The sequence below is a fragment of the Symphalangus syndactylus genome, chromosome 10 (genome assembly GCF_028878055.3).
Source record: "Symphalangus syndactylus isolate Jambi chromosome 10, NHGRI_mSymSyn1-v2.1_pri, whole genome shotgun sequence".
Taxonomy (NCBI): domain Eukaryota; kingdom Metazoa; phylum Chordata; class Mammalia; order Primates; family Hylobatidae; genus Symphalangus; species Symphalangus syndactylus.
In genome coordinates, this window is record NC_072432.2 from 89,106,361 (window position 1) to 89,121,650 (window position 15,290).

At 41.6% G+C, this 15,290-nt stretch overlaps 1 protein-coding gene across 12 annotated transcripts in view; it reads right to left on the reverse strand.

Moving 5' to 3' along the window:
• ATF1 (activating transcription factor 1) overlaps positions 1–15,290 on the reverse strand; it is a 61,745-nt gene that overhangs the window by 2,048 nt on the left and 44,407 nt on the right. For 11 of the 12 annotated variants that reach the window (XM_055294877.2, XM_055294872.2, XM_063610636.1 and 8 more), the window contains 3 exons: positions 9,704–9,834; positions 5,111–5,293; positions 4,864–5,023 (listed from right to left, as the gene is read on the reverse strand). In XM_055294877.2, coding sequence (XP_055150852.1) covers positions 4,864–5,023; positions 5,111–5,293; positions 9,704–9,834 — 474 coding nt within the window. The remainder of the gene's footprint in view (positions 1–4,863; positions 5,024–5,110; positions 5,294–9,703; positions 9,835–15,290) is intronic. The other variant, XM_063610639.1, reaches the window with a different exon arrangement.

Genomic DNA, 15,290 nt, shown 5'->3' on the forward strand with positions numbered 1-15,290 from the left:
TCATCCATGTTGCTGCATGGGGGTTTGTTCCTTCACATTGCTGGACATAGTCCACTGTATGAATATAACCACCATTTATTTATCCAGTCTCTTGCGCTGTTTCTAGGGTTAGCTGCATAGGCATGTTTTTGTGCCAGTCTTTTTGTAGAAAGGTTTCATTTCTCTTGAATAAATACCAAAGGGTGAAATTATGGGTCCTCTGGTTAACTTCTGACACATGACTTCTTTTATTTAAGTTCAAATTACAGACAATGCTTGAGCAAATACTCAGTTCTGTGCATGTCCTCTTAAAACATTTCTGTGAAGTCATATGTAAGTTTATATACATATAGAAATAGGAAGTATTGGCCAGGCATGGTGGCTCATGCCTGTAATCCCAGCACTTTAGAGGCCAAGGTGGGCAGATCACCTGAGGTCAGGAGTTCAAGACTAGCCTGGCCAACATGGCAAAAACCCATCTCTACTAAAAATACAAAAATTAGCCGTGGTGGCACATGCCTGTAATCCCAGCTACTTGGGAGGCTGACGCGGGAGGATCACTTGAAGCTGGGAGGTGGAGGTTGCAGGGAGCCAAGCTCGTGACACTGCACTCCAGCCTGGGCAACAGAGCAAGACTGTCCCAAAAAAAGAAAGAAAGAAACAGTACTATTTTAAGATTTTTATGCTATATATGTAGATACTATTTGCTACTTGCTTTTTTGGTACACATCTTTACTTTTAAAAGGACTGTACAAAATCTATCCCCTCACAAAAAGACTTTATTTTTACCTTTAAGCTCTGTTTTTTGTTTTTTGTTTTGTTTTGTTTTGTTTTTTAAGTGGTTTCCAGTAAACATTCTTTTTCTTTTTTCTTCTTCTGTTTTGAGACGGTCTCACTCTGTCACCCAGGCTGAGTGCAGTGGCACAATCACAGCTCATTGCAACCTTGACCTCCTGGACTCAAGATATCCCCACTTCAGCCTCCCGAGTAGCTGGGACTACAGGTGCACACCACCACACCAGCTAATTTTATTTTTGTAGAGATGAGGTCTCAGTATGTTGCCTAGGCTGGTCTCACTCCTGGTCATGGTGTTGGGATTATGGGCGTGAGCCACCCACTCTGCCTCCATTCTTTACATGTATTTCTACACATGTGTTTCTTGAAGGATCACAAGCTATATTCACTTAAAGTCAAGAGATAGTGCCAATTTATATTCATTGAAGTACAGAGAAATAAGGGGGAGGGAAAAGGAAGGAAAAAAATCCCAGAGTCAAACCAGAAAGAAAAAAGGGAAAAAAAAAGATTTGCCAGATTGTCCTCCAGAGTATTTGTACCATTTACATTCCCAGGGGCAGTACATGAGAGTGCCTGTTATGAACATTTTAAAATGGTTGTCAGTCTAGCGGCTGACAAAAAGTGAATCTCACTGCTTTAACATTTCCCTCATTATGCACAAAGTTTGGAATAATTTCATGTTTACAAGGCCATCTTTCACAGACCAGTTTACTTCTGTTAGGTCTCTTATTTACAGAAATAAATCTTTATATAATCTATACATCTTGTAATTCTTTCTCTTTACATAAAAGTTGCAAATATTTTTCCCAGTTAACAGACTTACTTTTAAGTTTCTTTATGGTATCTTTTGTCACACACAAGTAGAAATGTTGGGGCAAGTAGATACCATAAAACTCCGTACTTCCCTCAGTAATGTGAGGTACCCTCTTCCTTATATGCCCAATGGCAGTATTACCACTTTATAATTTTTGCCATGTGACACCTCATTTCTTATTTTTATAGTTGTAGTATATACATATATGACCCTAAAACTGCCTATCATTTAGTTTATTTTCTAAAATTATAAAATATCATACTTTGTGTATTCTGTTACAACTTGCTTTTTTTCACTCAATTTTTCTAAGATTTATTCATGTTGAAATGATTATTCATTCAGTCATTACAAATAAACATTCCATTGTATAAATACAGTCACAATTTATGTACATATTCTTTTTCCCCCCCATTTTTATGTTTAGGCTCAATATGTACCTATTCTGTTATCAATGAATCTTGAGGTTGTTTGCTGATTTTTTGCTGCTATGAAAATTCTTATACATACTTCCTGCAAGTTTCTCTCAGTCACACAGACTAAAACAGCTGGGTCACAGAGTATACCCACGTCAACTGTACAAGATAAGGCCTAATTTCCAAAATGGCTGCATCAATTTACACTCCTATAGTAGTATCTATGAATTCCTGACCATTGTTCCAAATCCTGGCCAACTCTTGGTTAGACTTTAAAATTTTTGCCAATTGGGTGGGTATAAAGGGTATCTAAGTGTGTAGCATTAATGTGCATTTCGTTGATTACTAATAAGGCTGAGTAGTCTTTTATATGATTGTTAACTACTTGTGTTTTTTTGTTTATTTTTGAGACAGAGTCTTGCTCTGTCACCCAGGCTGAAGTACAATGGCGTGATCATGGCTCACTGCAACCTCTGCCTCCGGGCTCAAGTGATTCTCCTGCCTCTATCACATCTAGCTAATGTTTTAAATTTTTTTTAGAGATGGGGTCTCCCTATGTTGCCCAGGCTGGTCTCAAACTCCTGGGCTCAAGTGATCCTCCTGCCTTGGCTCCGAAAATGTTGGGATTACACGTGTGAGCCACCACGCCTGGCCTGTATGTTTTGTTTTATTAAAATGTTTCTGTGCGTATTTATGGAGCACATGAGAAAATCTGTTACATGTATATAATGTGCAGCGATCCAGTCAGGGGATTCAGTGTATCCATCACCTGAGTATTAATAGGTTTTTGTTAAGGATGGTCATCCTACTCTGCTATGCAACGCTGAATTTATTCCTTTTATCTTACAGTGTATGAGTTTGTACCCTTTAACTCTCTTCATCCTCCTCCTTGCCCCTCACCCTTCCCAGTCTCTGTTACCTATTTTTCCATTCTCTCTTTTTTCTTGAGATAGGGTCTTGCTCTGTTGCCCAGGCTGAAGTGCAGTGGTGTGATTATGCTGCCTCAACTCCCTGGGCTCAAGCAATCCTCCCACCTCAGCCTCCCAAGTAGCTGGGATTTTAGGCACATGCCACCATGCCTGGCTAATTTTTTATTTTTTGTAGCAATGGGTATGTTGCCCAGGCTTGCACTGAACTCCTAAGCTCAAGTGATCCTCCCGCCTCGGCCTCCCAAAGTGCTGGGATTACAGGCATAAGCCACCATGCCCGGCCCTATTTTTCCACTCTCTACTTCCATGTGTTCAAATATTTTAGCTCCCACATATAAGTGAGAATGTGATATTTTTCTTTTTGTGCCTGGCTTATTTCACTTAAGATAATGACCTTTAATTCCATCCATGTTGCTGCAAACAACATGATTTAATTCTTTCTTATCCATTTATCCACTGACGGACACGTAGGTTGATTCTATTAGCTATCGTGTGTGAATAGTGCTGCAAGTAAACTTATGAGTACAGGTATCCCTTTGATATATTGATTTCTTTTCCTTTGGGTAGATTTTTATTTTTAGTTTTTTGAGAAGTCTCCATACTGGTTTTCATAGTGGTTGTACTAGCTAATTTTAAATTTTTGGGGGCTGGGTGCAGTGGTTCATGCCTGTAATCCCAGTACTTTGGGAGGCTGAGGCAGGTGGATGGATCACTTGAGCCCAGGTCTGAGACCTGCCTAAGCAACATGGCAAAACCCCACCTCTACAAAAAAAAAAAAAAAAAAAAAAATTAGCTGGATGTGGTGGTATGCATCTGTAGTCTCAGCTACTTGGGAGGCCGAGCTGGGAGGATCACTTGAGCCCAGGAGGCAGAGGTTGCATTCAGCCAAGATTGTGCCACTGCAGTCCAGTGTGGGTGACACAGTGAGACCTTGTCTTAAAAGAAAAAAAAATTCACAACAACCAAATGTAACTTTTCTACTTTTTGAACTTTTTTGTTAAAAATTAACACACCAACACCAACATTAGCCTAGGCTAACTAGCCTAGGGTCGGGATCATCAGTATCACTGTCTTCCACCTCCATACCTTATCCCACTGCAAGGTCTTTAGGGGCAGTGACACACAGGGAGCTGTTATCTCCTATGATAACAATGCCTTCTTCTGGAATACCTCCTGTAGGGGCTGCCTTGAGGCTGTTTTACAGTTAACATTTTTTTTTTTTGAGACAGAGTCTCACTCTGTTGCCCAGGCCGGAGTGCAGTGGCGCAATCTCAGCTTACTGCAAGCTTTGCCTCCCAGGTTCACGCTATTCTCCTGCCTCAGCCTCCCGAGTAGCCCAGCCGAGTAGCTGGGACTACAGGCGCCCACCACCACGCCCGGCTAATTTTTTTGTATTTTCAGTAGAGATGGAGTTTCACCATGTTAGCCAGGATGGTCTCGATCTCCTGACCTCGTGATCCGCCCACCTCAGCCTCCCAAAGTGCTGGGATTACAGGCGTGAGCCACCATGCCTGGCCTACAGTTAACTTTAAAAAAAAAAAAAAAAAAAGTAGAAGGTATACACTTTAAAATAATGATTAAAAGTACAGTAAGTTCATAAACCAGTAACATATTCACTTATTATAATATCAAGTATTATGTTCTATACATAATTGCACGTGCTACACTTTTATAAGACTGGCAGCACAATACGTTTGTTTATACCAGCATTGCCACAAACATGTGAGTAATGTGTTGCACTATGACATTACCACAGGACGTTTTCAGCTCCATCATAATTTTATGGGACCACCGTCATTCATTTATGTGGTCCATTGTTTACTTAAACATTGTCATGCAGCCCATGACTCTATACAGTTCCAGTTAACATCTGGTTATGTTGTGAGATTTGTAAAAACATTACCCATTCTGGTAGTATGATTTTACTACCTACCTGTTTTTCATTAACCTTATTTCTCTTTTCAATTGGGGGTCATCTGTCTTAGTTGTCTGAGAGGTAAGAGTCACAGGAGATGTCATCACCACAGTTTGTGGCAGAGAAGTAGCTGAAGGTGTAGTTCGGATCTGATATGTCTGCATATCTCCTGATGCAGCTAGATGGTAAACAAGAATGAATGAGTTAGTCGGTAAGTGTCTCCGATAGTGTTAGGAGACTTTCTGTAGACAGAAAGCATACTTACTCTGTACGATCACCTGATTGCTGGGCACAAGTATCTGCTGTCCATCAGAGGTCTGCGCATACTGAAGAATAGGTGGACCTTGCTGAGTACTGCCTGAATTTGTCATGGTTAATGTCTGAAGTCCCTGTAGTCCATCTGTGCCTGCACTTGCCAACTGTAAGGCTCCATTTGGGGCAATGGCAACTTTAATCAAAAAGAGAAAATAGCTATTGTAAGGTTGTATAATACACTAATTCAAAGGAGTGGCAAAAAGCCCACAAACACTATTTACTAAAACAGGTATGAATGCAGTTCTACTCGGTAACTGCTGACTACTTTAGGTGAACTACATGTAAAAGGAATAAAACAGCATTTCTTTTTTTTTTCTTTTTTGAGATGGAGCCTTGCTCTACCATCCAGGCTGGAGTGCAGTGGCACGATCTCGGCTCGCTGCAACCTCTGCCTCCTGGGTTCAAGCCGTTCTTGTGCCTCAGCCTCCCAAGGAGGTGGGATTACAGGTGTGTGCCACCATGCCCAGCTGATTTTTGTATTTTCAGTAGAGATGGAGTTTCTCCATGTTGGCCACGCTGGTCTCGAATTCCTGACCCCAGGTGATCCACCCGCCTCAGCCTCCCAAGGTGCTGGGATTACAGGCATGAGCCACTGCACTTGGCCGCATGATAGTTAATTTTTAACAAAAAATAAAAAGGAAACATAAACATAGTTTGTAATTTTGACTCAAAAGCATTAAAAATATTACTTTAAAATATTTCTGAATAGATAACATGCTTATGGAAAAAAATTCAATAGAATAAAAGGTTATATAATGAGAAAATAAGTCATCTTTATATGGTTTCTTAGCTCCATTTTCTAGTGGTATCACTGTTAAATGTATTACATGTTATTAAGATATTTACTTAAGTGTTAGTTAAGAAATGTAATCTATTCATTTACTTCCTAGTGAAAATCACTAATAAAGATAGCAGAAAGCCACTGTGTAGAAAACACTCCTTAGCTCCCCACAAACATTTTTTCACTGAATTATACCTGTGTTCATGCTTTCCCCTCAGCCCTTAAATGCCCATAAGGCATGACCAAATAGAAGACATTTTAGCATTATTCAATTCCCCCATATAATCTTCAGAATTGAATGCCTCATCTCTGTACCCTCTTTTCAGATTATAGTTATGAAACTTTTTTTTCCTTTTATGCTTTGGCTACCAGGAAGCCAAAATACATGTATATGTCTATGTGTGTGATGGAAGAGTATTTTTTTCACATGTTCATAATTATCCCTCCCCAACTGCCCCAAATTTAATTTATGAGTTTCAAAATATTTTTTTAAATGTTAGATACAGGGATATGTTGGCTATTTTTTTTGAGACAGGGTCTCACTTGTCACCCAGGCTGGAGTGCAGTGGTGTGGTCCTGGTTCACCACTGCACTCTACCTCCTGGGCTCAAGCAATCCCCCTACCTCAGCCTCCCAAGTAGCTGGAACTATAGATGCACATGAACATGCTCAGCTAATTTTTTAATTTTTTATAGAGATAGGGTCTCCCTATATTGCCCAGGCTTGTCTTGAAATCAAGTGATCCTCCCACTCTGGCCTCCCAAAGTGCAGGGATTACAGGTGTGATCCACCACACCAGACCGAGATTTGCTGTGAAGTTATATTAGCAATTAGTTTCAATCTTCTTACCTGCAACACATTATTTTACTTATATGTATACACATACACATTTATTTATATAAGTATCAACATAAATAAAATTAAAGGTCCCATTATCTATCTCTATTTCATTGTCCCTCCTTCACCGCCATCCTGAGATAATTATTATTTTTGGTGCACATCCTTCCCATTATTTTCCTGTGCTTATACAGACTTACATACTTTTGCCATTATGTTCAGTGGCGAAAACCGCAATCTCTTTTACACCAACCTAATATATCAAAATACATATCTGTAGATGCAAATGTTTTGATATTGAATATGTGTGAATACATATTTTCATTTTTGCAACATATCTTCCTGTTCTTAACATGTGTATTTACCGGTTAATGTGCTATATTTGTTCTAAAACTGCGCTGTCTGATAGGGTAGCCATTAGCTCCATGTGGCTATTTAAATTAACTAAAATTAAACAAAATTAAAATTTCAGTTTCTCAGTCCCACCAGCCATATTTCAAGCACTCAATAGTCATACATGGTTTAGTGGCTACTATTCTGGGACAATGCAGATATAAACATTCCCATTATCATACGAAGTTCTATTGGCCCATGTTGCCCTAAATACTAGTTTGTACTACACTTATTTCAGTGATAACATGTGAACCTCCCCACTATCTCTGATCGCTGCTCCCAAGCTTCTTTCCTTGCAACCACTGCTCCCAGTTTCTTTCTTTCTTTCTTCTTTTTCTGAGACTGGTCTTGCTCTGTTGCCCAGGCTGGAGTATGGTGGTATGATCACGGCTCATGGTAACTTCGAACTCCCAGACTCAAGAGATCCCATTTCAGCCTCCCGAGTAGATGGGACCAGTCACATGCTTTGATGCCCGGCTCTTTTTTTTTTTCATTTTTCTGTGAAGATGCAGTCTTGCTATGTTGCCAAGGCTGGTCCTGAATGTGGCTTCAAGCAATCCTCCAGCCTCAGCCTCAGCCTCTCAACGTACTGAGATTACAGGCATGAACCACAGTGCCTGGCCCCCAGTTTCTCAAGAGGTATTCTATATATATATTATTTAATTAATTCATAACAAACAACTGAAAGCCTACTATATGCCAGGTCCTATATGTCAAGGATGTAGTTGTGAATGAAACAAATAAGGTTCTTTCCCTTAAGGATCTTATATTCTAGTGGGGAAAACAGATCATGAATAAGCTAATCTATAATTACACACATACAATCTATAATTAAACTAATATGTACTGACTTAATTATATGCAAATGCTATAAAGAAAAATATAGGAGGTTAAGGAAAACTAAAGGGAGGAGCCACATGTTTGTTAAGAGAGTGGTCTCTTTGTGGAGGTGACACTTAAGCAGAGCAGCCACGTAAGGATCTGGGGGAAGAACATGCCAGGCATGGGCAATGACAACTCCAGAGATCCTGAGGCAGAAACCAGCTCGTGTGTCTGAGGTACAGTAAGGAAGTCTGGGGTGGTCAGAATGCCACCAAGTGGCAGGAGATGAGGTCAGTGTGGTAGGCAGATCCTAAATGCAACGCCTTGTGAGATCTAGATTTTATTCTAAGTGTGATAAAATGTCACTAGAGGATTTTGGGCAGGAGCGATGTGATCTAGTTGACATCTTAAATAAATCGCTTTGGCCACAGTATGGAAAACTGATTGATTATTAGAGCAAGAATGGAAGTAAGATGACCAACTGGATGCCTACTCCAGTAATTAAGATGAGAGCCTAAACCAAGGTGGTGGTGGTTGGAGATGGCAAGAGGTGGTCAGATGGGACATATATTTTGTGGCAAGACTGAACGAAACTTAAAGATTAATGTTAGGAGTGGAGGGGGAGATAACAAATGGGCAGCACAAGTAAATTCGTTAGGGTGACAGAACTCAATCTTGATTGGCGATGCTATACTATTCTACACATTTGTCAAAACTCAAAGACTTAAACTCCCCAAAGAGTGAATTTTACTGTATATAAATCAAACAAATATTTTTAACAAATAGGCAGGGGCCAGGCGTGGTGGCTCACGCCTGTAATCCCAGCACTTTGGGAGGCCGAGGTGGGTGAATCACTTCAGGTCAAGAGGAGTTTGAGACCAGCCTGGCCAACATGGTGAAACCCCGTCTCTACTAAAAATGCAAAAATTAGCAAGCGAAGTGGTGCACACCTGTAATCCCAGCTACTTGGGAGGCTGAGGCAGGAGAATCACTTGAACCTGGGAGGTGGAAGTTGCAGCGAGCCGAGATCATGGCACTGCACTCTAACCTGGGCAACAGAGCGAAACTCCACCTCAAAAAAAAAAAAAAAAAAAAGCCAGGAATGTTCTGAAAGGAATTATACTAATATAATATGCAGCAATTACGTATGGAACTACATAGATATAAGAATGAACAAAATAAGGCCGGGTGCAGTGGCTCATGCCTATAATCCGAGCACTTTGGGAGGCTAAGGTGGACGGATCACCTGATGTCAAAGTTCGAGACCAGCATGGCCAATATGGTGAAACCCCCTCTCTACTAAATATATAAAAATTAGCCGGGCGTAGTGGCACATGCCTGTAATCCCAGCTACTCCAGAGGCTGAGGCAGGAGAATCATTTGAACCTGGGAGGCAGACGTTGCAGTGAGCCAAGATCGCGCCACTGCACTCCGGCCTGGGCAACAAGAGCGAGACTCTGTCTCAAAACAAAACAAAACAGTATCTAATGTTGTAGGTCTCAGTTCCCTCATACATTGATAACTGCCTATGTCACAAAGTTGTTGTAAGGAGTAAATGAAATAATGCTGAAACAGTACTTCGCATTATTCCTGGCTGAAAACATCCTTTAATAATCACTATCAAAGTATGACAGTTTTCCTAACACCATTTCTTTCTACAGAAAAGTCAGGTTTTGTGTTTATAATGTGGAAATTGATTCCTATACGTACTGTACTGTCCACTGCTAGTCTGATAGATGGGAGTTGGAACAGACATAGAAGTGACAGCAGAAACTCCAGAATTTTCTCCGTCTCCTTTTCTGCCCCGTGTATCTTCAGAAGATAAGTCTTTCAAAATTTTTCTGTAAAAAAAACAGAACTCTATTAAACATTGGTAATGTGAATGACTTCACAAAAAGAAATTTCTTTTTTTTTTTTTTTTTTTGAGACAAGATCTTGCTCTGTCACCCAGGCTGGAGTACAGTGGCACCATCACAGCTCACTGCAACCTCTGCTTCCCTGGCTTAAGAGATTCTTGTGCCCCAGCCTCCCAAGTAGCTGGGACCACAAGCGTGAGCCACCACACCCAGCTAATTTTTGTATTTTCAGTACACACAGGGTTTCACCATGTTGGCCAGGCTGGTCTTGATCTCCTGGCTTCAAGTGATCCACTCATCTCCTCCTCCCAAAGTGCTGGGATTATAGGCATATGCCACCATGCCCGGCCACAAAAAGAAATTTCTAAAACTTTTTCAATCTCAGGTAAAAGTTACAATAACCAGGCCAGTCGTGGTGGCTCACGCCTGTAATCCCAGCACTTTGGGAGGCTGAAACCAGTGGATCACAAGGTCAGGAGTTCGAGACCAGGCTGGCCAATATGGTGAAACCCTGTCTCTACAAAAAATACAAAAATTAGCTGGGCATGGTGGCAGGTGCCTGTAATCCCAGCTACTTGGGAGGCTGAGGCAGGAGGATTGCTTGAATTTGGGAGGCAGGAGGATTGCTTGAATTTGGGAGGCAGAGGTTGCAGTGAGCCGAGATCATGCCACTGCACTCCAGCCTGGGCGACAGAGTGAGAGTCCGCCTCAAAAAAAAAAAAAAAAATTACAATAATCTACCAGACACTTAAACTATTACTCCAAAGAATGCTTTTATTTAGCACATATTATTATAATGATGTGCTCCAGGCTGATTACATATTAGCTTAAAGAGTAAAGAGGGCTGAGCATGGTGGCTCCCATCTGTAATCCCAGCCTTTTGGGAGGCTGAGGTGGGTGGATCACTTGAGGTCAGGAGTTTGGAGACCAGCCTGGCCAACATGGTGATACCCAATCCCTACTAAAAATACAAAAATTAGCTGGACATGGTGGTGTGTGCCTGTAATCCCAGCTCCTCGGGGGGCTGAGGTAGGAGAATTGCTTGAACCTGGGAGGCGGAGGTTGCAGTGGGCCAAGATGGTGCCACTGTACCCCCAGCCTGGGCGACAGAGTGAGACTCCATCTCGAAAGAAACAAAAACAAAAAAACAAAAACCCATAAAACAGTTCTCCAAACGAAGTAGGTAAGAAAAACTATAAAATGCACAGAGTATCAGTGATGAATAAAATTGCTTATTTTAACAAAAAGAGGTAAATATGATCCCATGTGTATCCCTCAGACTTGGTGCAATGGCACTAATGACAGGAATAAGGGATGGAAAAAGTATTCCTTGCTGAAAAGAAAGGTCTTTCAAGACAATTGGGGATGGGCGCAGTGGCTGACACCTGTAATCCCAGCACTGTGGGAGGCCAAGGCAGGCCAAGGATCACCTGATGTCTGGAGTTCAAGACCAGCCTGGCCAACATGGCAAAACCCCATCTCTACTAAAAATGCAAAAATTAGCTGGGCATGGTGGCTCATGCCTGTAATTCCAGCTACTTGGGAGGCTGAGGCAGGAGAATTGCTTGAACCCAGGAGGTGGAGGCTCCAATGAGTAGAATTCATGTCACTGCACTCCAGCCTGGGCGACAGAGTGAGACTCTCTCAAAAAAAAAAAAAAAAAAAAGACAATTGGGCGTAGAGGAAAGAGTAGGCATTATGCATTGTTTGCTTCTGAAAAAAAGAGAGAAAAGAAATGCTTACTTAAGAATTCTATGTTCACTGTAGAAAAATGAGAAAACTGAAATACTTACGTGAAAACAACAAAAAAGAATCCACAAAGGAAAAAGCCCTTAGAATGAAAAGGGCTATTTTATCTATGCCAACTCCCAGCCCGTGGAGGAATTCTCTAACATTCCTGAAAACCTCTACTTCCAGGAAAAAGGCACCCACTATTTCCAAAAAGTAAACCATTCTATTATTGAATAGTTAGAGCCTTTCCTTCTTTGGGTCCAAAACTGGTTCCATCCAGTGAAACTAAAGAAATGTATTTATTATTTTTTTCTTTTCTTTTGAGACAGAGCCTCACTCTGTTGCCCAGGCTGGAGTACAGTGGCATGATCATGGCTCACCCCACCTTGACTTCTCAGGCTCAAGCGATCCTCCTGCCTCAGCCTCCCAAGCAGCTGGGAATATAGGTACACGCCATCATACCTGGCTAATTTTTTATTTTTTAGTAGAGATGGGGCCTATGTTGCCCAGGCTGTTCTTGAACTCCTGGGCTCAAGTGATTCTCCCACCTAGGCCTCCTAAAGTGTTGGGACTACAGGCATGAGTCACAGCAAGAAATTTAAGCCTAATCCCAATTCTATATCCATGCCCTACTTTGCAATATTTGATAATTGCTACAAGTCTTCCTTATTCTAGGCCAAATACTTTGTTTTTCCACGTGTTCTTCTATAACATGTTGAAGATCCTTCTCCAGTTTGTCTCCTTTCTGTGGACTGTCGTCCCACCAAGAGCTAATACAACTGTAGACTATATTAAGAGAAGTTCCACAGAAAGCACAATGGAGGTGTCAGTCCTATAGGACTCTGTTTTAGGCATTTCTGTAGAATAGTCACAGTGCTTCCTAAACCTGCCTATGTAACAGAATCATTCTGGAGAGGTTTGTTGAATCTAGATTCCCATCTGGTGGCCATAATCATTGAGTAAGTAGGTCTGCAGTAGAGCTCCAGATCCATTTAACAAACTGCCTGCATGGTCTTTTTTTTTTTTTTTTTTTTCACAAGTCCACCTCTGTCCAATGCCTGCATGGTCCTACAGCCAGTCTATCATGAGACTGTTGAATGCTGCGCCCACTTATTTTTCCATTTTAAATTATGAAACACTTTGAGTATAAAGAAAAGTACAGGGGAAGATGCTGCATCTGGCGTTGCTGTGGCTGTGCCTTGGCCTGGTGGGGCAGGCAGAGGCCCTGAGCCCCATGGATCTGCTGGAGCGAAGCCGGCCCTGTGTGGTGCTGTGCAGGCAGAACCTGGTGTTGACAGGAACCATTTTCAGCATCCTGCTGATGACTGTCATCCTTATGGCATTTTGTGTCTACAAGCCCATTTGGTGTCAGTGACAGCCAAGTAAACAAGTTCTTCAATGAGTACTTGGGAACAGGATAAGTTGTGCTGAGCATGGGCCAATGGAGAAGTTGAAATCAGAACTTTCCTACCTGAAAATGACATTTGGTCCAGACAGTTGGTAAATGCTAAATGATTTACGAAAAAACATCTACTAGCAATTCTTTTTTTCTTTTTTTTTTCTTTGAGACAGAGTTTCGCTTTTGTTGCCCAAGCTGGACTGCAGTGGTGCAATCTCGGCTCACTGCAACCTCTGCCTCCCAGGTTCGAGCAATTCTCCTGCCTCAGCCTCCTGAGTAGCTGGGATTACAGGTGTGCGCCACCACACCCGGCTAATTTTTGTATTGTTAGTGGAGACGGGGTTTCACCATGTTGGCCAGGCTGGTCTTGAACTCCTGACCTCAGGTGATCTGCCCACCTGGGCCTCCCAAAGTGCTGGGATTACAGGTGTGAGCCACTGTACCTGGTTTTATTTTTTTTCTCAACACTGTAATGCAAATAATTCGCCTCCGAGTCTGCTTCTCAGTGTTTCTTTTTATGTGACTTAAGAGCAAGACCTGAAAACTCCAAATTCAGTGTAAAGATGGGAGTGTTCATAAGGAAGGAAAACATGGTAACCCTGCAAATGTCTGTAAGAACCACATTGGAAAGAATTATTCATGCTTGAGAATATTAATAAGGAGACTTACTACGTAGACATTCCCTACTTAAGAACCATTTGGTCACAATGGGTTAAGAATCACAAAAGGTTTTTTTTTTTTTTTTTTGAGACAGGGTCTCACTCTGTCACCTAGGCTGGAGTAAAGTGGCACGATCATGGCTCACTGCAGCCTTGATCTCCCAGGCTCAAGTGATCCTCCCACCTCAGCCTCCCAAGTGGCTGGGACTACAGGCATGCACCACCACACTCAGCTAATTTTTTGTAGTGACAAAGTATCCCTATGTTGCCCAGGCTGGTCTCAAACTCTTGGGCTCAAGCAATCTGGCCACCTTGGCCTCCCACAGTGCTGGGATTACAGGCATGAGCCACCGTGCCTAGCCTTCCCGTACCTATTATTCTACTCTAATTCCAGTATGATCACAGAGCATACTGTGTATGATTTCAGTTCTTTTAAATTTGTTAAGATTTGTTATGACCCAGAATGTGGTATTTCTTGGCAGATTTTCTTCATTCTACAGCTGCTGGGTCAAGTGTTATAAAAATGTCAATTAGGCCAAGCTCATGCCTGTAATCCCAGCACTTTGGGAGGCCGAGGTAGGCAGATCACAAGGACAGGAGCTCGAGACCAGCCTGGACAATATAGTGAAACCCCGTCTCTACTAAAAATACAAAAAAAGTTATCTGGGCACGGTGATGGGCACCTGTAGTCCCAGCTACTTGAGGCTGAGGCAGGAGAACTGCTTGAACCTAGAAGGTGGAGGTTGCAGTAAGCCAAGATCGCGCCACTGCACTCCAGCCTGGGTGACAGAGTGAGACTCCGTCTCAGGGAAAAAAAAAAAAAAAAAAAAGCTTGTTGGCTTCTGATATCATCTGGCATTAGGTTCTTCTATAATCTTGCTGATTTTCTGACTATAAGTTCTAATGTATCCTGAGACAGGTTTACTGAAGTCATCAACTGCAACTGTGGACCTGTTTATTTCTCTTTTCAGTTCTGTTAGTTTCTTTTTAGAGATAGGGTCTTGCTGTCACCCACACTAGAGTGCAGTGGCTCAATCATAGCTCACCGCAGCCTCCAACTCCTGGGCAGCTGCGACCAGAGGCACATACCACCACGCCTGGCTAACTAACTTTAATTTTGTGAAGAGACAGGGTCTCACTATGTTGCCCTGGCTGGTCTTGAACTCCTGGGCTCATACAATCCTCCCTCCTTGGCCTCTGGAAGGGCTGAGATCACAGGTGTGAGCCACTGGGCCCTGCCCTACTAGTTTTTGATAAATATATTTTAAAGCTCTTTTGTTAGATGCATACACATTTGGATTATGTCTTCTTGGTGAACTCTTATCATTATGTAATGTCCTTTATCTCTGCAGATTTTCCTTATTCTGAAGTCTATTTTATATGACATTAATATGGCCATGTTAGTTTTTTTCATTAGTGTTTTCGTGGTATGTCTTTAACCATCCTTTTACTTTAGACTAGCTATATCATTTTTGAAGTGAGTCATTTTTAAAATCCATTCTAATAATCTTTGTCTTTTTAAAGAAAAATGGCTTTGAGATATAATTCACATACCAAACAACTCATTTAAGCATACAATTCAGTGTTTTTAGTATATTAACAGGGTTGTGCAACCACCACTATAATCTAATTTTAGAACACTTGTGTCCCCC